Here is a 23245-nt window from a genome sequence, read left to right as displayed (position 1 = left end):
TAAAATGACAGGTAAACAGTGATTCGTCGCACTCAATTATTACCCTCAAGAATCGACAGATTACATTCAAACGTGACATAAGGGCGTACGATTTACCGTAACCCTATAAAAAATATTCAACTCCACGAGTGCAGGACGACCACTACACGAATCGTCTCCATCACTTCCATCATCAGCGCTTATATCACCACGGCGGAGAAATCTCTCACATGTGTGACGTCGGGTATGGTGTTGAGGTGGATGACGCAGCCGGGCCGGGAGGCCGACTGTTGAGAGACCAGACGGAACGCGTCCGACAGACCCGTCTGCTTCAGCTGCGCAGGGATCGACGAGTTGTCCGACGAGTCGCTCATACCCGAACCCTGGCGGAGAGAACAAAGCGAGGGTTAGAAATGAGTGGGGTGAGTGTTGGAAATGGCTGGGGATAGGGACATGCCTGTTGTAAGAACAGTGAGATAGATGTATGGGGTGGTCAAACAACCGGCAAATTATATACAATCATGCGAGCAGCAGAGACAAATCGAGAAGCACCATTTATAAAACAACATTTCATAACAAATGTACTTATCAGATTCACAGTTATATCTGTTTTGGAGTTATCGAACACTCTGCAGGCGGTCAGTTCTCGAGCTCACCATACGCTTCATCTTCCGCTTGGCGTTGTTGATCTCTGCCAGCAGGCTCCTGGCGTCGATGACCGCCTGGTACAGGTTCAGGTTTCGTCCGTCCGAGGCCACGAAACATGTCGACGGCGAGTTGCAGATCGGACCCAGAGTGGTGCTGAAGGACAGACCAGAGTTGGCATGGTTACGAGCGAAAGGAATGGCTACCCGCTGCGGGATAACAAAAGCGGTGCAAGAGAAGTGGAAACTATAGCAAATTGGACACCTAACAACAGTGAAGTGGTAAAATTATTATAAATGACGGAAATGGCATCTTTGTGGCAACAAAGCTAGGTAGGCATTTTTACCATTATGTTTTGTCAAAACGTCACTTGTGAGATAAAAGGTTCGCCAAAGAAGGCCAAACATTCGCCCAAATCTTGCAAAATTCCAGCAATGACAATAACAACCTCAAGATCCCTCCCTTACGTCCACAAAATCAAAACTCCGCATTTTCCGCCTTTCATCTACCCTCATCCTTCTCTGGTGCGCCCGTCGTCGACGCTCACCTGGGCAGCAGGGTGGGCACCCAGGCCACGTGAGAGAAGGCCGACATCTCCGGTACGTTGACACGGGTCAGTTCTGTCACCCCACCAGAGGTGCGGGACAGCGGTCCGATCGGGTCCACGCGCCACAGGATCAGCTCGCTGGTGTACGTCTGGGGGAGGGGCAGGCAGGCGGAGGGGTGAGTGAACTGGTGGCAATGAAATTATAGCAGTCGGGAAATTTACATGATGTCCATCCTGTAATACGAGTCAACGGTGCCTATGGTGAGGGGTGATCAACCTCGAAGAAGGATAATTAAACAAGAATACGCCAAGAAAAAAATGTGAACTGCCGAAATGCCAATGTAACTTATCCAGTGCCCAATTCAATACTCTTCATCTCAGCCCACAGCCTACCAGAGCTACTCCACCTCATCGAACCATTCATTGTCTACTCTCAGTACCAACCCTCGTCTCTTACCTGACTGGCCGGCCTCTCTGTCGCCTGACCGGCTCGCGGCTGCGGGTTGTGATGTGAAGTACTCAGCATCAGCGGCAGCACCGGGTGACAGGTGATATCATTCACCCGGAACCTGTGTCCGCACACACGCCGCTCGTGCGCCACATTCAGCACCGTCTTGAACTTGGACTCTTCACTGAACGTGATGCACCACAGGTTGAGAGATCCGTTGTCGTGCTTGCTCACCATTGCCATGCTCGGGAAGGCAGCCGGAGGCAGAGGCACCGGGCAGGCAGGAGCCTCACCGGCCTCGGGTTGGATTATGGTCGGGGCGAAGAGACACAGTTTGGTGGACATGGTCATGGCGTCTCCCAGTGGGAACGCCTGCGGAATTCGGGAGGAGAAGGAGACCTGCGCCTGCCGGAACGACGGGTGGTGCTCGTCCAGGTAGTCGATCGTCCTGCGAAAGAAATGGCGGCGAAGCGTCAGGCCCAATCGCATTGGGAAGGTTCACTGTCGGCAAGGGGTGAATCTCAAGCGTCGAAAACCTTAGAAGTTAGAACAACCAGGTTTCGCGAGCAGCAAATAAGACGGAAGAAAATGAAGAACTTCCGCAGTCCAGTTGGGCTTTTGGTGAGTGACATTCGTCAGTGACACCTCAGGAGATTCACCGATCCATATCGCATTTATTCGATAACTTTTTAGACTATCAGACACGATCCACCTTCACTCTAAATCCAAAGCTCCTCCCCCCCCCCCCCCCACCCTGTCCCAGAAATCCTGCCGCTACGCCACTACCCGTCCCTCTCCCGATTCTCCCCGTCGTACTCACCAGACGAGGAAGCTGCCATCCACTGGGTGTATGGAGAAGAGCAGATCGGAGCCCTGTTCCCAGTCGCGCAGCAGGGCCGCCAGCCGACCCTCGAGCTCGTCAGAGCCCACGCAGCCGGCCGCCACCGCCTCCAGGGTGTTGGATGACGACACCGCAGACAGGTTGGGCGATGACTGGGTGACGCCGTCATCGGAGCCGTCACCCGACGGAGAGTGGTCTGGTGGAGGGGAGAGAGGCATTATAAAGCATTGATATTGGATCGAAGCTTGGCATAAAAGGAAGCTAGCGGAAGCGACAACGAAATCGTTATGCGACAGTGACATGGCTAGCTAGCTGATCTACTTGCACTCTATCTTTTTCATAAAAAACATCACCAACATAAAAAACATCGTCGCGTTTTCAAACAAAGTATTAAATACACTTACTGCTCAAGACAAGCCCACACACCGCGAGCACATCTGAAATAAATACTACTGTCGGCTGCCTCGTGCTGCTGCTGCTTCTGCTGCTCTATCCTCACCCACCCGGCCTGCTCTACCCCCACTCCTACTCGACCTTACATACCTCTGTCGGCCGCCTCGTGCTGCTGCTGGTGCTGCTGCTCTATCCTCTCCCACTCTGCTGTCCCCCATGACTTCCGCTCGGTCTAACTTACCTCTGCCGGCTGTCTCGTGCTGCTGATCTACCCTCGTCCCTCACCTTACCTCTGTCCTCTGCCCTATCTCGTGTCTCATCCAATCTAACATACCTCTGTCGGCCGCCTCGTGCTGCTGCTGCTCCAGCCGGTCCATCTCGGCCGCCAGTCGCTCCATCGCGTCTGTGTATGTCATCTCCTTGTTGTTGAGCCAGTGGACCATGAAGTTGAGTGACGAGCCCGTCTCCGAGGTCCCCATGCTGGGCACCAGCGGAATGTCTGGAAAGGAGAGAGCGAGTGAAGTCAGGCGACGGGAGAATGTAATTATAATAGGTGCGCTACTGAAAAAATGACCATTCCGGGGCCAAAGATATCGTTATCAAAATTACATGCAAGATTGTATTTGAGAAACGTCCGAGAAACAGCAACAATTTAGGCAACATTCATTCCTTATCTGAAGTGACGCCCAATGCTGATTTCGAGAATATCAGCATGAGTGAAATTCGGCAGCCGGCACAACGTCATTCTGTGCCGTCCACAGATGCAGGACCCGCTACTCTCCATAGCTTTCCCTCTCCCCTCGACCCTCACCCTCACTCTCACCCTCAGCCCCACCCCAGTCCCCCTCCAGCCGTCCGCCGCGTCCAGCTCTGTTTGTCCGTGAGTCAGCTCCGGTTCGAGTTTATGGGTGTCATCCACACGGCCGGAGAGCGTAAACAAGCACGTACGTGACTTATCAGCGAGCACTTCTCGTCAGAGGGGCGATGGAACTTGAACGCCTTCTCCTGGTGTTGTTCCATTTTGTGAGCCTCGTTACTCTAATGATAATGGTAGTTTGTGGGTTGAAGCAAAACAGCTATAAAGTTATATGACACTCGTCGTCCACCAATAACATTGTATATAAGCTGGATCCCAACTGGCCGAGCTCACTTCCCCTTTGGACATCGACGGGAAAAGTTCGCTCCCCTCGGCACTTGGTCGTTGCTCGTTCGTCTCTACCGGTGTGCCCACTGCTTTCTGTACGCACAGTGACGTGAACTCAACTGAGGACATTAAGTGGTCGCGTGTGCCAGTGCGTGAGCCAGGAAGATGTTGCGCAACCATTTACGCTCTCAGAACGGGGAGCGCACAGCCGGTTGGTCGCCTCCAGCTTACATTGTATATTGATCAATTCCATCCTTCCATTTTTGTCTTCCGATTACCGACATGTATGCAAAGTGACACCATGCCTCATCTACCGCAATAATATCCGACCGCACTTGACTTGCTGAAAACCAACACCATTCTCTGTCAATTGCACTACAACGCGCTGCAAATCGCCGAAAGCCGATAGCATTCTCATTCAACTGCAATGCGATACCATGCCTTCGTTTGCTGAAACCCGACACCATTCTCCGTCCTCTGCAAAATGATACCGATCCCGATCTGCTGAGACATTTCAACGGTCTCAGTCACTTGGAATATAACACCCACATTCTCCATCGGCTGATAGCTGACGCTAGGCTCTGCTTGCCGAGAATCAACCGTACCGTACCCTTCTACGACCTGTAAAAACGACAACATTCCTCCGCGACCGTGATACATGATATGATTATCGACTGCTGTGAGATTTTCCTTTTTTGGCTGCCAAGACTGAATATGAATAGCCATACTAGCGAGCCGTTCATCCCTGCGAAATACGAAATGTCGCGACGACTGACCTTATGGAACTACATAAATATCCCTGCTTATCGACGATAACAATCGCAAAAACACGAAGTGCCGTGACATGTTGTATGATGTCCTAAGCACTTCTTTGCACTTCTGGCTCTTCAGAGCTGGCCCAGTAGGCATCGGGCGCGCAAAACGACCGATCCTGCCAGGATTCGAACCTGGAATCTTCTGATCCGTAGTCAGACGCGTTATCCATTGCGCCACAGGACCACTGATCACCTGGGCCCCATGTCACCATGAAATCCTTGAGTTTAGTGTCATCTGCTCATGACCAATGGTATGCCTATCACCATTGACCCGACCTGTGCCCGCAGGGTGACTGACCTGACTCGGCGCTGATGCTCGCTGCCAGGTGAAAGTGCAGTGTCTGGAGCGCCGTGCGGGGCTGACCGGCGGCCTCTTCTGCAGCCATGGCCTCCAGTAGTCGCCAGTCGGGCTGCTGGCTGGCGCGGGGCCGTCGCAGGTGGAAGCATTGCCTGCCGGACGCACAGGCAACGACAGGGTCATACACAGGGTAAGAGGGGAGTGGATAAGTGTTCAGTGGCACATTCTCCAGAAATCACCTAACGTTCATCGTCACAAAGGCAACAATGCATCGCCGTTCACTTCCTTGATCAAAACGGTGATAGCTTCAAGCTATGTCAAGCAGCATTGTCAAGATACTACATCTTACTAAACAAAACATACGGTTCAAGAAACAAGACTGCCTCGATCGCCATAGCAAGCCACTGGTCGAGCCCAAGGAAAACCACCTCGACCTACCAAGCATACCAAGTTATGGCCCGCGCACCATCACTCACCTCATGTGTTTGAACTTCTGCAGCACCTTGTGCTGTTTGTGCTTCCTGGGCAGGTGCATGTTGTCGTGCGAGGTGGCCGACAGCCACCCAGTGTCCACCATGCCGTCGTCGGGCACGCGGGTAGTCTCCACCCACACTCGGCAGATGTTGTCCCGACACGAGGTCACCAGCATGTTGGCCACGGCGCCCCTGCAGTGGGGACGGACGGTCAGGGAATGTTGGCGGACGTGGTGCAGCAAGGAGCGGGTCAGCGAAGAAGAGTTACTGCTCATCGGTCATAGAGACTTCCACTGGTAGGTAAGACTGGGTAAGACAATCAAGAGGTTTTGGCATACAGTGGTACCAGGTAGGTGAGTCACGTTTTGCGGATGCCGGATTCAGCACCATAACTGAAAAGTGATGACACCGTGTAACCATGCAGTCAATTAGAAGAGTCGTATAAGAAGATAACGGCAATGATCCCTGGCTTGACCCATTCTGCCCTCGACAGGTTAAAAGTGACCGATCCTGCCAGGATCCGAACCTGGAATCTTCTGATCCGTAGTCAGACGCGTTATCCATTGCGCCACAGGACCGACGGAACACCGCCCGAAATGAAAGAGAAACGGGTGGAAGGAAGAAATGAAGATATTGAGGAGAACCTACATTGCAAAAAGTCAAAATCATCTTATAGTATAGTGTCCAGCACCGTTTCGTACCATGGAAGGCGCATCACGACGATCAACTGTTGGCGCCTTGCGCAGACTCGACATATAGAAGAAACGCATCAGTGTCCACGTCTCTCCTCTCTTGGCCCAGCTCCCATATACCTATCCAAGAAGATTCATGCAGGTACTTACCCATAGCACATTCTTCTCTTCACATAAATGAGATCACCTCCAAGTCTGTAGTTAGTCTAGCGCGTGCGAAAGCGATCGCCCATGCAACCAGCCGAGGACATCGCGACCTCAACGAGCGACCGGTTCTTTGAGAGCCGTTTTTACCAATAGTACCTAATCATTCTGTTGCGTACCAGTTACCACAGCATGATGATCTTCGGTTCGTACAAAAAAAAAAAAAACTGTCAAGTTCGTAGGGTTTTACTGAGACTTGTGAGTACCAACCCGCACAACAACCGCTTTTGAACATTTCAACCTGCCGACGCCTGAACCGCACTCCACCAGCATAACTAGGCGGCGGTCATGCGATAAGTGTGTGTGTGGGGGGGGGGGCGTGGGTGGACCATGGCCGCAAAGAGGGGTGACCCCCCTAGAATCAGTGGTCCTGTGGCGCAATGGATAACGCGTCTGACTACGGATCAGAAGATTCCAGGTTCGAATCCTGGCAGGATCGTAGGTTTTGACCTAAGGTCACTGCGCAAGAGATAAAAAACAAAATTCATACAGGAGAAAGCGCTTCCATCGAGAAAGCGAAAAGACATTGCTGAGAACAGGTATCTCTTCCCCATAGCCTCTCACTTCATGGAATGCGCATGCAGCGGCTGGCGTACTGCCCCAGACCCTAACGGACTCTTAGCAGACGTTAGCAAACGACATGGTGCCGCAGCTTGCCTATTGAGGCTATTGCGATACCCCTGAATTCCCCAAGCCTCATATGCATGAAGCAGCTAGTGTCTCCACTGCAGTCCGGTGACCCGGTGGGCACTGAGTACCCCCCCCCCCCCCCACACACATCATATCGCTGACCTTACCTATGCATGAAGCGACTGTTGTGTCACCATAATTTGAGTCCGGTGACCCGGTGAGTACCCCCTGTCCCTCACCTATGCCTAAACCGGCTGGTGTGTCAACCCCCAGTTCCCCACAGCTCACCTATGCATGAACCGGCTGGTGTGTCTCCACTGGAGACCCGTTACCCGCTGAGTAACTCCACTCTCACCTATGCATGAAGCGACTGGTGTTGGTGTCTCACCTCTGATTCCCCACAGCTCACCTATGCATGGAGCGGCTGGTATGTCTCCACTGCAGCCCGATGACCGGGGAACCCCCAGTACCTCACCTATGCATGAAGCGGCTGGTGTGTCTCCACTGCAGGCCGGTGACCGGCAGCGGGTGGGCCAGGTAGATGAAGTCGTACGTCACCGCTTCCCAGTCGGCCCAGCTGGACGCCGAGCGGTGCGACAGGTGCGCTGAAAACGAGAATAAGGACAGCTCATAGCCTCAGAGAGTGGCCGGAGGGAGAGGGATACGGCGAGGGTTGGTGAAACCGTAGGCAATGGCTAATGCAATATAGGGCGATAGCTAATGGAAATGAAGGTTAGAGTACTGGAGCAGTGACTCGTATCGGGCACGTACTGAGGACAAGGGTCCACGGCCGGCGAAACTGAAGTTTTTTTTTTAGAGTTCAAGCGATGTAACTTCGGATATTTATATGGGCTATGCTTGCAGGTTCATCAAAAATCATGCTCAACACTGCTGCAAACTGGTCCGGCCAAACCATCTCGTGGTTTCCAGTAAATATCGGAGGACAGAAGGCTCTCTCCCGTCCTCCTCCTCCCCCGGTCTCCAGTGGCGGGACATGGTCCGATGCGCGATTATCTAGAGACAACTCAGCTTGCGATACTCTGCTAAACACAATGTACAGCCTGTGTGTGTCACAACTGCTGGTAGATCGAACGAACCTAGAGTCGGGATAAAATGAGTGGAATGGCAGTGGGCGAGAACCAATGGTGCAAAAGAAATGGACGTAATGAAGTGTCACGGATGCCACTATGCCTTTGAGTGTATCATGTTGAGTGTCACTGCCTAACGTTGAGTGCCCAAAACTGCGTGAGGTTCGGTGCTGGAACAGACGCAGCGGCGGCGGGCGTGGTCAAGGGGAGGACTGGAAGCAACGCTCGCGGGTGGAGCCGCATTGTTTCGGCAGTGCGTGGATGTTGATGATGTGCAATGCCGTGAACGGAGACTTGATGCTGTCAGTCTTACCACAGCCGGATGAGGGCAAGCTTGCGCTTAGCGTTGAATGTGACGATGAGTGACAGCGCTGCAATCATTTTGCGAAAGCGATCGTGTTCCTCGGATGCCTCAGATATCTGTCCCGAGCGAGGCGGTGGAGTGTTTTCGTGGAGTTGACAAAACGGCGGATGGAAGCGAGTACTTCCTGTTACACGAACGTAGTAAAGTCATTTGTATATTAGGTCTGGGGAGTGCGAAAGCATAACACAGCTGCGTGGCGTGTTTGGGAAAACTGAAAAGCTGTAAACAAGCCTGAGCCGCACGGTCACACGGGTAATAATTCCATTGCCGCGGGCCGGTCACTTTATGGCACGCAGCTGCGCTTTTATTTTTGACCGCCAAGTGGGCGTTCGGCCCGGGGCGGAGCCAAGCAGTCACGATTGTGATACGGCTATGCAGAGACTGAATACAACGAACGATACACAGCTGGCTTTTGCTTTCACAACAACCAGTGTGCCATCCAAAACAAGTCCGTTTCTTAACCCGCGCACCGACGGGGGTCTGCGCCAACTTCGCACCGACGGGGGGGGGGCGGATGACCGCCCCCCCCCTGAGATCCCGAGAACGAAGCAAGATAGCGACAAGCGGTAAACGGCATCGGATACGCACGGCCAAGATCTACAATTTTATTAAGGTCATTTTCAGGTCAGGTCAAAGATGACGTCACAGGGGTCGAAAAAGTCAAAATGGCGGCGCTAGATATGGAGAGTTTTTCTCGAATAACTTTCGAATTAGTCAAGATAGGAACAAACTAAGGGCATCATCGTGATCCTCTCGTCAATCCGCATCGAATGATATATATGTTGACCTCGAAAGGTCAAGGTCAAAGGTTGACCTCAGGTCACGTGACCTCGAGGTCATCATGTATATCATTCGATGCGTCTTGACGAGCTGAACACAATGAGACCATCCACGCGTCTGTATCTTGTTCCTGTACGGAGTTATTGGCCAAAAACCTTTGGTGACCTTTGATGACGTCACATGACCTCAAAGCTGCCCAACAGCAAAACAGACCTCAAGATAGTGAAGGTTGATCGTATATGAAGTCATGTATGGTATATGGGGCCATTCCGACCCGTTTTAGTGGTAAAAACAGGGAGTTGATTTTTCCCCCATTGACTTATAATGGGGAGGTCGCGAAATTGACCTGACCTTAGGTCACCGATATCAAAATTCCGAGATATACAAATTGTAGCTACTAATGACCTAATAATATCCTGCGACTTTCAAAGGCCTCCGACATCTACTGTAGCTCTGGCACGGTGACAAAGTTGCAAAAAAGTGACTTGAGGTTGGGTCATTCAATGTGACCTGGTGACCTGACCTTAAAAGGTAGGAGGTTCAAACTTGCACACCATGTGTAAAATTGATGAGGTTATAGTCATACCGAATACCTCAGGGGGGGGGGGGCGGATATCCGCCCCCCCCGTCGGTGCGCGGGTTAAATCCCACCGCTACACCCTCGCTCAACCCACTTTATCCTCTTTTATCCCCACCTCCCACCTAGCTCCACCCCACGTCCCCACCACCTCCCATCCTCCATCCTCCCTTCCAGACACCCACCTTGTTTCTTCTCGTACCAGACCTTGACGATCTGGTCGCCGAGGCCGGCAGTGGCGAACAGTGTTCCGTCCCGAGAGAAGGCCATGTAGTGGACCGGCTCGGCGGTACGCACCCGCCACAGACACTCCCACACGTGGTCAGATGTGTCTTCGGCATCCTCACCGACGGCGAACTTGACGCGCCGGGCATCGCCTGAGCGGGGCACGAAACGCACAGAATTGTGAATAGCCTGGTCACTCAATGGAGAGGATTCGTATCACATGCATGCAGTATAATTGTGGAAAGTACACAATGGTGTTCAGAATACACTTGACTATATAGTACAATAAAACACTGAATCTTCGGTGAACGAGAGAAGCTCATGCTAACTATATCGAACGCTACAGCAATGAATTTCCAAGGTAATTAACGTAAGACCACAAGTTATTTATTTCCCCTCGCATTGCTGTGCTGGACTCTGGTGCAGGCGACTCACCGGGTTCCTCCTGTTTGGCCTTTTTGATCCACATCTGGAGGAAGTCGCCGCCCGTCAGCAGGTGCGTTCCCTCCAGGTTCCAGGACAGGTTGTGGATGGCACAGTTGGCGCGGATCGTGTCCTGCAGCTCCCAGCGTGCCTGCAGCAGCTGTCCGCAGAATAGACCACAATGTCAGCAACAGCCAGCAGGGTAAGACACTTCCGTCACAGCGACGATTATAAGACAAATTACAAAACGCAAACGGCAGCAGCAGCCCTGCGATAGAAGACAATCTCTAAATATTACCGTGCAAAGAAGATTCACTCTGTCTCTAAACTCACATCCCATTCGCCCCCTCCCATCCCTGCCCCTCACTAAGGATGGTGGAAGTGCAGCCTCCGTTACCTCTCCATCCCCCTTTCCCCCGTCACGTTCACGCTGGTGGGGATGCAGCCTACGTGGCCGACCCCCTCCCATCCCCCGTTACACTCACGCTGGTGGGGATGCAGCCGCCGTGGCCGACCCCCTCCCATCCCCCGCCTCACTCACGCTGGTGGGGATGCAGCCTCCGTGTCCGAAGCCGGCGCGGTACGGCACCGGCGCGAAGATGCACACCCGGTTGCTGTAGGCGGCGGCGATCTTTCCGCAGTCGGCGCTGCAGTCGACGCAGCTGATCTGCACCTGATCATAGTTGACGCCCGGGATGATCTGGACCCGGTCAAAGTTCTGGTCCATGATGACCAGGTCACAGCCGGTGGCGTACACCTGTGGGGAAAGGCACGGGGTGCCGTGAAATGGGCATGTTAGAGGGACGGACTCGAGTCGGAAAAGATATGGGACATGCGGCAGTTCGGAGACGGTGAACGACAGTAACAAGCGGTCTGCAACGAAAAATTACATCTGAGTATCAACTTCACCAGAAAACTTTATGACAAGGGTAGCTTTACATAAAGAATGAGTCAGTTATCAGACAGCAGACAGCAGCATATCACATATCAGACAGCATATCAGATATCAAACAGTATATCAGACACCAGACACTACCACATGACAGTTACCCCGTTGAAAAGAACAACTGTCACCACATGACAGTATCCCACCGTTGAAAAGACCAACTGTCACCAAGTTCATGTTCTCTTGTACTGACCGTGAATGGGACGCCAAACACCGTGCCCACGGCGAAGCAGTCGGTACTGGCATTGCAGGCGCCGGTGAGGATCTGGTGGCAGCGCATCCTGGCTCGATGGGGAGGCGAAGCTCAGCGAGCCTCCCGATGACACAGTCACGGTTTATATCTTAGCTGAGTGAATGCCACATTGACAAATCTGTGGAGAAACAATGCCCAGTTACTGATGCAGTTCTTATATCATATCATAGTGACTTTAGCATACTGACAACTGACAAGAACTAAAACAGAACTAAAATTGTAAGCTGAGGTGTAACGGTGTTGTCTAAATAATCTTCAGGTTAACTTTGCATTGAGGTACCTACCTAAATAAAGGCAGCTGTTGAGCTGTGACCACAAAATATCCTCTGGTTCTCTGCCCAGTGATCCAGGCTCCTAGCTTTCCAATTCACACAAGCTGAAACCTGCAAACCAATTAAACAAATACCCCACACTGGGGATGGTATCCAATTTAATGTTACAGGAACCACAGTAAGCATACATCACAACTGTATTCATCCTTTCAGTCTTTAGTTTCACTAGTTAGGTGCTTCTAGACCTGGCTCAAATATTGATTATTGGGGTCTACTTAGTGCCAGGTCTAGCAGAAACCAAGAAACCAACTTCAAAATGAATTCCCAATACACAAACATGAAGTGGATTTTTTTTTTCTGAACTAAAACCATGTTCAGCTTTATATCAGCCATTGCCAAAAATGTTTATTTTTCAGCACCAAAGGTTCAACAAACACAACTTGTTTTCAGTCACTGCATAGGCATTTTTTAATGGTTTCTTTTGTTTTACAGGTAATCAGAAGCTTTTAGGTAAAATGTAGCCTTCAAATCATGACAGTCTTAAAAAGGTATTGTACAGTTAGTAGTCATGGGTCATGGGGATGAGTGCTACAAATGAGTTATCCAAAAAGCTGAGAAGGTAGGTACCTATTCTTTCTAGATGAATAATGGTGTGGCCAGTCATGATTAGTGGAAAATGACAGGTACAGTCAGTCTTAAAAGTACCCCACCACAGTGCGGTGGATCCATCAAGCCTGACCAAGGAAAGGCCTGCTATGCTATAATTTAAAAGTCACCGAACCAATTGACCTGAGGAATGGACAAGGATATCAATCGCTTCAGTGACTCAAATTTAGCAGTCCTTCCACGGTTGGGCTTGATGGATCCCCTGCACTGTTGCACGGTACTTTTAAGACTGACTACATGCAGCTGAGGAGCCGACTTGACATGGTAACAGGGAGAAGGGACTGATCTGATGATAACATGTATGTCTTCTTTTAATTTCATGGGAAATTCCATGCTAAAAACAAAACAAAACTTAAAACAAATAAATACAATAACATTTGTACCTACCTAGGTACCTACGAGTAAGACGTTCCAAAATCCAAATCCCACGCAATGTGTTTAATCATACCTACCAAGCAGAACCAAGTGTTGGCAATGTTTAGGTGAAAATAAATATAGTTAAAACAAATGAAAAGCAATTTAACATCACTTAAAAATGAATGTTGTACCCTGGGGCCTGGGCCCTGGGCTAGGTATTGATACATGGATCGATTGATTGCCTTCTTTTCAGGATTCGAAATAAGCTAAAGTGTGTAGAAAAACCGGTTATAAACGATCATTGCAGCTACCAAAAATTACCTTAGCAGCGCCAGAGTCACCTAAATCAGTCCCACGCACAAGGGGGAAAAGCTCAAATTATTGAGCACTCAAAATATTGAGCGTGTGACGTCAGAGGCTCCCATAGGCGTAATGCTGAGGGCTCAAAAAATTGAGCCGTTTCAGGAACACGTTTTGCAAAAGCAACTCGCAACACCTAGGGAGAAATGGCAACACCCTAGGAGAATCACTAATGATGCAAAACAGATTAGGCTTTCATATTTTTCACTGCTCAAGCTTCAATGATTGGGGGAACACCAATTTCTAGGTCGAAATCTTACGGCATACCAGGATGCCTTAAAAACAGGCCAATATTTATGTCGAAATAAAAGTTATTTTTTGTCCATTCACGTTTTTTACTAGGGTTCTGTTGGAAAGAGCATTTTTAATACTACCCAAAATGATTGCGACTCAATTTCACATCACCCATATCGGAGAATATTTTTCATTTGGCGGCGCCGTTTGTTTATTTCGTCGCGACGTCTCCGGCCGCGTGGTTGTCGTCGTCCTTGTGTTGAAGGTAAGTTTTTATCGTTTTAGTTATATTTAGATGTTAAAAGGTACACTGAAAAGTTTGAATATGCTGTGATTTTAAATTTGGAAACACGTAAACGTCAATCAATTCACGTTTTCCTCGATTTGCGTGCAGATAAGTAACTGTCGACGAAAGTGGCGCCATCCGATATGATGTTTTGAGGGAAAGAGACACAACATATTTACGTGAAAATGTTTGTTTTTAAGTGGTCTAAGTGCTTCAAAGAGGCTGTGAATGTTTTCTTCACACAATTTTTCATTAGGTATGATGAAGTAGAAGGTAGTTTCAGTCTTAACTTTCATATAATTGACATTAAAACATATGATAGTCCACTGCTATCAGTGATTGAGTACCTTGATATTTGGCATTTCTTATTAATTTGAATGTATTCTCTATCCATATGTCCTGATAGTAAGTGACAATACTCTGCCAATATGTTTCCATAGTTTTCACATTCATTTTCCAGTCCTTTACATAACATCACAATTTATAATCAACAAAACTCAACTCCTTCGTTACTTCACAGTTCACAACACTGACAGCACGACAGACTGACAGTCAACTATTGTGTGTGTGAATGCTGAAACAGGATAGCCACTTTGCTGACTGGCTCATTTGAAATAAGATAAAAATGATCCCTTATATCATTTCCATCTGGAGGATCGGAGTCAACGGAAAAGGAAGGCCACTTTCAAGCCTCAAGGTCTAGGCTGCCAGACGCCAGTTGGCAGTCACCACCAAATTTATAATAGATTAATTCATTATTATACTTTGAGACCCTTAGGTCACTGGTTCGGCATCACATTTTCAGTTTCAATATAGTAAAGGTTTTTATTTGTATGATGTGAAATATTTTCCTGAATCAGAATTTAATTAGGTATCCCTAGGTACCTGGTAGAGGTTTCGGATTTAATGCTCATTGTTGGTGTGCAGTCTGGATTTTTTGACAGGTCCAGATAGGGAATCCTGAGCAATTTTATAGTAAAGTGGTCTCCTTAAAATCACCACACATTTTATCAAAAGCATTTGTAGAATTCATTCAAGGAAGAATTTTATCAATGTTGCACCCATTTCTTAGACGACCCAGGCTGCATCTTTTTTTAGTTCCTGTTGTATGACATATTTTCCATTTTGTTCCACTGCATAAAGAAAAAAAATCGTTTGAGATCACCAAACAGCTTTTCTTTTTCTGGCAGGTCTGCACAACCAAGCGGTCGCTGGCGAGGACGTCGGCCGTCCCTGTGGGTAAGGTCATCTGCTCAGCCTTTGTGGAGATCAGCAAGACGTCACCAAGATGAAGACTTCGCTGGAGCGGAAGCCGCTGACCCGTGTCCGATCGGGCAGGTCATGCTCGACGGCACGAGCCACAACTTGGACGACTCGGTGACATCAACAACATGGTGGAGCAGGTGAATGAGTTTGGCGACGTGTTGTGCGACTGCAAGAAGGGTTGTCTGCGTGTTCTGGCCGGCGGAGCGGCGACGCTGCGCAGTCCGTGCTGGTGGTGAGCAGCTGGCCGTGGTGACCGCGCGCGCCCACATGCGCCGACAACCTGTGCGGCTTCGACGGCCCCGGGACAGCCCGATGCCGCCCACTATGCGACGCCGACCGCGCACTGTCCGCACGGCCACATGGAGGTGTGCCCGCGCCTTTTGCCCGCACGCCGCTACCTCGCAGCTGGTCTGCAACCACGCCGTCGCCGCCTGTAGCCCGATAACAAAACGGCTGTCTGATAATGCCGCGTGTTCTTTGTGATGTTGCTACTGTGATGGTTGCTACTGCTGGTCCGAGACTCGATGTTTCCATTCGTCTTTTACATGTTAAGGATTTGATAATGATAAGCTTAGTCCGAGCTTAGGTCGTTTATGTCATTTGTTATATGGCATATTTTGGATCAAAGCAGTACGACACTGCCTCCTGCTTTTGTGATGTATGCTGGCAAGACGCAGGTTCCGGTCGCAGGTCACCCGGTTCCAATGTGGTCGGGCTGGCATGCGATAATGTGATGTTGTTTTGCTCGTCTCTGTGTTCCACACTTGATGATGTTTGTGAATCTAACCCACATTGTATAGTATTTTTGTTTGTTTGCGGCCGATGGCCTTGTAAGTTGTAACCGTGGCAATACAGTTTTTCCTGTATAATTCTCCAATATTCAAGCGTGGGTGGATATCTTTCTGTAATCACGTATTCCCTTCTCCCAGTACAGTCAGAAAATATCAATACAGTATTCATACGGATTATTCAAGCCCTGTATAATTATTTGAGGTGTGCCGAATCCGAAAGGCGACCGATAAAACTACTAGCGGAAAATGTGACATGATGCCATGGGTTTGTGAAAAGTTTAGGTACCACGTAGCATTCAACTTCCTGCATTTCTGTTTCAACTCAGTTTAACGTATTTCAACGAACATAACATCAAAAATGGCAGCCAGTACCGGCTTCACCTGTCACGGAGAAGGCTCAATAAATTGAGTGTAGATGTTGGCCGGCACTCAATTTTTTGAGCGCCAGCTGACTGTCGTCTGTCGTGGCGCTCAATTTATTGAGTATCGCGGTCCCGAACGACAAGTGGCGCTCAAAAAGTTGAGCGTCTTTAGGGCATTTTCTTTCCAAAAACACCGATATAAATTATCACGGCGAGTGTTCGAGAAGAAACCTTGTTGCTCTCTCTTGCCATTGATACCTTATTTGGATACGATATTTGCCGTAGTGTGACGCTAGAGGCATTGTAAAATACCATCGTTTCGCCTATTCCTTCATAATGGGGCCCGCTCAATTTTTTGAGCGCTCAATAATTTGAGCTTTTCCCCCTTGTGCGTGGGACTGAAATGCAATTCACATGCCCACATCTATTCCAACAAAAATTAGAAAACAAACAAGTCCTTGGGACGTTCGTATAATTGCATGCAGATTGATATCAATCTCGTACATGCAGATTCCGGACCCTTTCAAATCGCCTCAGAATCGGCATGTAGACCAAACAGGACACGCTGATCACGAATCCGAAGTCCGTTCCGCGGCACATATGAAACTTTTCCCGTAATTGACGAATTACGGATCTGCATGCAGATTCCGGACCCTTTCAAATCGCCTCAAAATCGGCATGTAGACCAAACAGGACACGCTGATCACGAATCCGAAGTCCGTTCCGCGGCACATCTGAAACTTTTCCCGTAATTGACAAATTACGGATCTGCATGCAGATTCCGGACCCTTTCAAATCGCCTCAAAATCGGCATGTAGACCAAACAGGACACGCTGATCACGAATCCGAAGTCCGTTCCGCGGCACATATGAAACTTTTCCCGTAATTGACGAATTACGGATCTGCATGCAGATTCCGGACTCTTTCAAATCGCCTCAAAATCGGCATGTAGACCAAACAGGACACGCTGATCACGAATCCGAAGTCCGTTCCGCGGCACATATGAAACTTTTCCCGTAATTGACGAATTACGGATCTGCATGCAGATTCCGGACCCTTTCAAATCGCCTCAAAATCGGCATGTAGACCAAACAGGACACGATGATCACGAATCCGAAGTCCGTTCCGCGGCACATATGAAACTTTTCCCGTAATTGACGAATTACGGATCTGCATGCAGATTCCGGACCCTTTCAAATCGCCTCAAAATCGACATGTAGACCAAACAGGACACGATGATCACGAATCCGAAGTCCGTTCCGCGGCACATATGAAACTTTTCCCGTAATTGACGAATTACGGATCTGCATTCAGATTCCGGACCCTTTCAAATCGCCTCAAAATCGGCATGTAGACCAAACAGGACACGATGATCACGAATCCGAAGTCCGTTCCGCGGCACATATGAAACTTTTCCCGTAATTGACGAATTACGGATCTGCATGCAGATTCCGGACCCTTTCAAATCGCCTCAAAATCGGCATGTAGACCAAACAGGACACGCTGATCACGAATCCGAAGTCCGTTCCGCGGCACATATGAAACTTTTCCCGTAATTGACGAATTACGGATCTGCATGCAGATTCCGGACCCTTTCAAATCGCCTCAAAATCGGCATGTAGACCAAACAGGACACGCTGATCACGAATCCGAAGTCCGTTCCGCGGCACATATGAAACTTTTCCCGTAATTGACGAATTACGGATCTGCATGCAGATTCCGGACCCTTTCAAATCGCCTCAAAATCGGCATGTAGACCAAACAGGACACGATGATCACGAATCCAAAGTCCGTTCCGCGGCACATATGAAACTTTTCCCGTAATTGACGAATTACGGATCTGCATGCAGATTCCGGACCCTTTCAAATCGCCTCAAAATCGGCATGTAGACCAAACAGGACAGGCTGATCACGAATCCGAAGTCCGTTCCGCGGCACATATGAAACTTTTCCCGTAATTGACGAATTACGGATCGGCATGCAGATTCCGGACCCTTTCAAATCGCCTCAAAATCGGCATGTAGACCAAACAGGACACGCTGATCACGAATCGGAAGTCCGTTCCGCGGCACATCTGAAACTTTTCCCGTAATTGACAAATTACGGATCTGCATGCAGATTCCGGACCCTTTCAAATCGCCTCAAAATCGGCATGTAGACCAAACAGGACACGCTGATCACGAATCCGAAGTCCGTTCCGCGGCACATATGAAACTTTTCCCGTCCTGTTTGGTCTACATGCCGATTTTGAGGCGATTTGAAAGGGTCCGGAATCTGCATGCAGATCCGTAATTCGTCAATTACGGGAAAAGTTTCATATGTGCCGCGGAACGGACTTCGGATTCGTGATCATCGTGTCCTGTTTGGTCTACATGCCGATTTTGAGGCGATTTGAAAGGGTCCGGAATCTGAATGCAGATCCGTAATTCGTCAATTACGGGAAAAGTTTCATATGTGCCGCGGAACGGACTTCGGATTCGTGATCATCGTGTCCTGTTTGGTCTACATGCCGATTTTGAGGCGATTTGAAAGGGTCCGGAATCTGCATGCAGATCCGTAATTCGTCAATTACGGGAAAAGTTTCATATGTGCCGCGGAACGGACTTCGGATTCGTGATCATCGTGTCCTGTTTGGTCTACATGCCGATTTTGAGGCGATTTGAAAGGGTCCGGAATCTGCATGCAGATCCGTAATTCGTCAATTACGGGAAAAGTTTCATATGTGCCGCGGAACGGACTTCGGATTCGTGATCAGCGTGTCCTGTTTGGTCTACATGCCGATTTTGAGGCGATTTGAAAGAGTCCGGAATCTGCATGCAGATCCGTAATTTGTCAATTACGGGAAAAGTTTCAGATGTGCCGCGGAACGGACTTCTGATTCGTGATCAGCGTGTCCTGTTTGGTCTACATGCCGATTTTGAGGCGATTTGAAAGGGTCCGGAATCTGCATGCCGATCCGTAATTCGTCAATTACGGGAAAAGTTTCATATGTGCCGCGGAACGGACTTCGGATTCGTGATCAGCCTGTCCTGTTTGGTCTACATGCCGATTTTGAGGCGATTTGAAAGGGTCCGGAATCTGCATGCAGATCCGTAATTCGTCAATTACGGGAAAAGTTTCATATGTGCCGCGGAACGGACTTTGGATTCGTGATCATCGTGTCCTGTTTGGTCTACATGCCGATTTTGAGGCGATTTGAAAGGGTCCGGAATCTGCATGCAGATCCGTAATTCGTCAATTACGGGAAAAGTTTCATATGTGCCGCGGAACGGACTTCGGATTCGTGATCAGCGTGTCCTGTTTGGTCTACATGCCGATTTTGAGGCGATTTGAAAGGGTCCGGAATCTGCATGCAGATCCGTAATTCGTCAATTACGGGAAAAGTTTCATATGTGCCGCGGAACGGACTTCGGATTCGTGATCAGCGTGTCCTGTTTGGTCTACATGCCGATTTTGAGGCGATTTGAAAGGGTCCGGAATCTGCATGCAGATCCGTAATTCGTCAATTACGGGAAAAGTTTCATATGTGCCGCGGAACGGACTTCGGATTCGTGAGCAGCGTGTCCTGTTTGGTCTACATGCCAATTTTGAGGCGATTTGAAAGGGTCCGGAATCTGCATGTACGAGATTGATATCAATCTGCATGCAATTATACGAACGTGTCCTTGGGTCATGCGTATTTACAAATTGCAACCGAGCTCCGCCGTGGGGTAAGGTGGGCAGGGGTTTTCGCACTACGGCTGCGGTTGAGCTACCGTCTGTGGTAGAAACTTCTGGATGATGGCGCGTTTCATACGAAATCTGGCGCAATGTTTATTTGCTTCTGAACTTGTATTGTTATTGCTGTGAACTCTTGAAGTGTGGGAGTGTTTCAATAACAATTTGTGGATTATTTGGGTTTCTTGATATAAAAATCGAATAATATTATGAAGCATTGTGTGGAAACTGCAAATACTGATATAATCAATAGCTTAGTTTGGGAATTGATACACATTTTGTAGAGCTTTGTCTGGCAAATGGTGTAACAAACTTCAAGCCTATTATGATCTGAAGCTGTTGTAACAAATCAAAATTGCTTTGATGTTCCATGGTACCTTGTTGGAAAGACTGGAGCATGGTTCAAGATGATGTGTAAAAATTCAAGATTTGTGCAAAAGCTTATTGACTGAAGAGCGAAAACACTTCTATATGATGGCTCAATCACAATCAAACGTGGAAATGGACGACAAAAGTAGAGTTTCAACATTCCAGCATGTGAGAATAACTTCAGAACTTCATAGTTTTTGTAACATTGCATTCTTCTTTTGTACAGTTCTAGGTTTTGTAAGGGTATTTCAATTTCAATGTGTCAGTTGAGATATTGGTGGATTGCGGATAAAATTTAGAATCATTGCATGGTAGATAGGTACTTGTTCGGAAAAAAGGTATGTGATGAATGCCATTGCCACAAGAAAGTTTTTTTATGATTAAATATATGTTCATTGTACCTACAAAAATGCAAGCTTACTAGCACCTAGTAATTGAATCAAATTGAAAGTATTTGCTATGATTGTAAATATGTACCTGCAAAGTATGTCAATAAATTTGTGTGATGTTGACCAGAGAGCTGTATCATCTGGGCATTTATGTTGCTTCTTACATCAGGTGTTAAGCATAGTAATTATGGATGAACTTTGTGCCAATATCTTCAATTCACAGTGTATGATCCTGCTATAGCTATAGGCATTTGACTCCAGCAAGACCAAGGGCATGAACTTCACAGTTGCACAACCTTTTTCATGTACCACCAGTCACTTGTTTTCCTTAAGGTGCACATGGCAGTGTACACAATAATGCGCATAGGGCCTACACAAAAACAACATGATTAGTGTGGACTATGATGCACAGCATTGTACCCTGATTATTTGAATATTCTGATCACTCAACAGTCAGGAGACCATTTTTGAATGTCACATTTATTACACTTTTTTTTGTCAAACAAGAGCATGATGACACACATTTTGACAAGCAATCATGGTAAAATTCCAATAAGTTGGACAGCTCCCTGGGCGTCATTTTCCAGGAAGGTACCTCTGCAGGTGTTGTGGTAGGTTAGGTTGAATTGGGTTAAGTTAGGTGAAGTAAGGCGGTTAGGATCAGGTCAGACCGTAAGACCTGGTCAGGTTGATTTTGGTAATAAGCAGGGATGCGGAGCCGTGGAAATTTCAGACGGCTCCGGCTCCGGCTCCGGCTCCGGAGAAAAAAATCGGCTCCGGCTCCGGCTCCGGCTCCGGGTGAAATGTTATGGCGGCTCCGGCTCCGGCTCCGGCTCCGAGTAAAATGGTCCGGCTCCGGCGGCTCCGGCTCCGGCGGCTCCGGCTCCGTCTCAGTACATCCCCTCCCAGCCAGCAATTTTGCTCCGGGCCCAAGCAGGCTCAAGTTCGGATTGCCCGAGATTTTTAGTCGGGCTAAAGTCGGCTGGGGCTTGGGCTAAAGTCGGCGTATGACACAAAAACGCCGACTAAAGCCCATGCTCTGCCGGAGGTATGCCCGCTCTGCGAGCTCCGGACAGCCGTAGCTTAGCCCTAGTTGAGCGACGATTGGCGTTAGCCCGATTTAAGCCCGAGCAGTGAATCCATTTATATAATGGAGATTACTCTGGGCCCGAGCGGGCTGAACTCCGGCAAGCCCACTCTGTGTGCCCTGTCTATCCCGACTTAAGCCATAGAAGTGAATGGGGTTTATACATTGCAAACTGCTGTGGCTTTGCTCGGGTTCGGCTCGAGTGACGGCTCCTGTTTTCTCAAGTCTCGACTTGACTTCATCTTGCTTTTGCTTCACACTGGATCAAGTAGCAAGGAGCAGCCAATGCACTTTCAGCAGGTTGTGCGGTTTCAATGCATATTTAACATTGTTACGGTCACTCATATGCTCTGTTAACCGGTCATCGAGGCTCGAGCATTGCAAAAGGAAAGTAGTGGTTGACTTTGATTGAATGTATATTTCAAACGACTACAAACACGTCAAATGAAACACAAATACATGAAACAGTGGACTGCAAACTGCAGCAGTAATATGGCATGAGTCATGAAAAAACGCCATCAAAACTATAAAACAATCACAAGGCCCGCTAGCCTCCCTCCCCGTTCATAATACTTGGTTAAGCACTCAACCGAAAGCATAAAGTAAGGACAGCAAGTAATCGCTCATAAGACATAAAGCAATAAGCAAACAATCGTTTATAAGGAACTTCACTCTGGTGAATGGGAGCTTTGGAGGCGTCTGGCTCCTCCACACACACACATCTGCAGTAGGTGGCCGGCCAGTTTTCGGCGCAGTTTCCGTATAACTATGTACATAGGTATACCTACTTAATTATAAGCAGGCAGTTTCCGCTAAACCACTTGGCGAGGGCGACTGCGGCGTCCACCCGGTCCTGGTTTGTATAACTATTTTATTTTTTGAACCATTTGCTCTAATGGTACGTACCTGAAAAAGAGATTCATTGGTTTAATTTACATTGCATGTTTGCTTGAAAAATAACTTATTGATGCATTAATACTGTAAAAGCACTTCTCATTGATCCGTATAAAATGTTCATTTGATTTTAAATGCGGACAGAGAATGAGCGTGCTCGGTGATAAGTAGATAAATATTTGTGTTTCGTATTTCATTTTCCTGGGTCAGAAGTGCTGGTATTTCACAAAGATATAAAGGCACGGAATGCAGCTTTTCTGAGCGAGGGTATGAGTCGCCAGGCTGAACAGCTATTCAGCTTCATGTTTGATGGTGTGAAACTCAGTCAAAATCATGACGTTTACATACGATCAAGCGCACCATTCAATACACTTACCTACCGTAAAACTCCATGCCAGTCCACTTGATAAGAGCAGTGAGCACTATCCCT

The 23245-nt window shown here is 48.5% G+C and overlaps 1 protein-coding gene and 3 non-coding genes across 5 annotated transcripts in view; 1 reads left to right on the top strand and 3 right to left on the bottom strand.

The window, feature by feature from the left end:
• The window catches only part of LOC122390636 (dmX-like protein 2), a 59776-nt gene extending 46369 nt beyond the window's left edge, over positions 1-13407 (bottom strand). For both annotated transcript variants that reach the window (XM_043383781.1, XM_043383782.1), the window contains exons 1-14: positions 13382-13407; positions 11706-11883; positions 11108-11323; positions 10579-10726; positions 10104-10295; positions 7585-7714; positions 5587-5775; positions 5111-5262; positions 3188-3352; positions 2440-2656; positions 1629-2067; positions 1172-1320; positions 636-780; positions 210-362 (exon numbers count right to left, since the gene is read on the bottom strand). In XM_043383781.1, the coding sequence (XP_043239716.1) occupies positions 210-362; positions 636-780; positions 1172-1320; positions 1629-2067; positions 2440-2656; positions 3188-3352; positions 5111-5262; positions 5587-5775; positions 7585-7714; positions 10104-10295; positions 10579-10726; positions 11108-11323; positions 11706-11792 (2382 nt within the window). In that variant the 5' untranslated portion in view covers positions 11793-11883; positions 13382-13407. The remainder of the gene's footprint in view (positions 1-209; positions 363-635; positions 781-1171; positions 1321-1628; positions 2068-2439; positions 2657-3187; positions 3353-5110; positions 5263-5586; positions 5776-7584; positions 7715-10103; positions 10296-10578; positions 10727-11107; positions 11324-11705; positions 11884-13381) is intronic.
• Positions 4924-4996, bottom strand: Trnar-acg. Its single transcript has one exon. It is a non-coding gene; the product is annotated as a tRNA-Arg (tRNA).
• Trnar-acg lies at positions 6089-6161 on the bottom strand. The gene has a single exon. It is a non-coding gene; the product is annotated as a tRNA-Arg (tRNA).
• Positions 6846-6918, top strand: Trnar-acg. The gene has a single exon. It is a non-coding gene; the product is annotated as a tRNA-Arg (tRNA).
• Positions 13408-23245: the final 9838 nt, after the last annotated feature.

Source organism: Amphibalanus amphitrite, unplaced genomic scaffold (assembly GCF_019059575.1).
Source record: "Amphibalanus amphitrite isolate SeventyFive unplaced genomic scaffold, NRLGWU_Aamphi_draft 000403F_arrow, whole genome shotgun sequence".
In the NCBI taxonomy this organism is placed as follows: Eukaryota; Metazoa; Arthropoda; class Thecostraca; order Balanomorpha; family Balanidae; genus Amphibalanus; species Amphibalanus amphitrite.
This window is presented reverse-complemented; position numbering and strand designations above follow the sequence as displayed.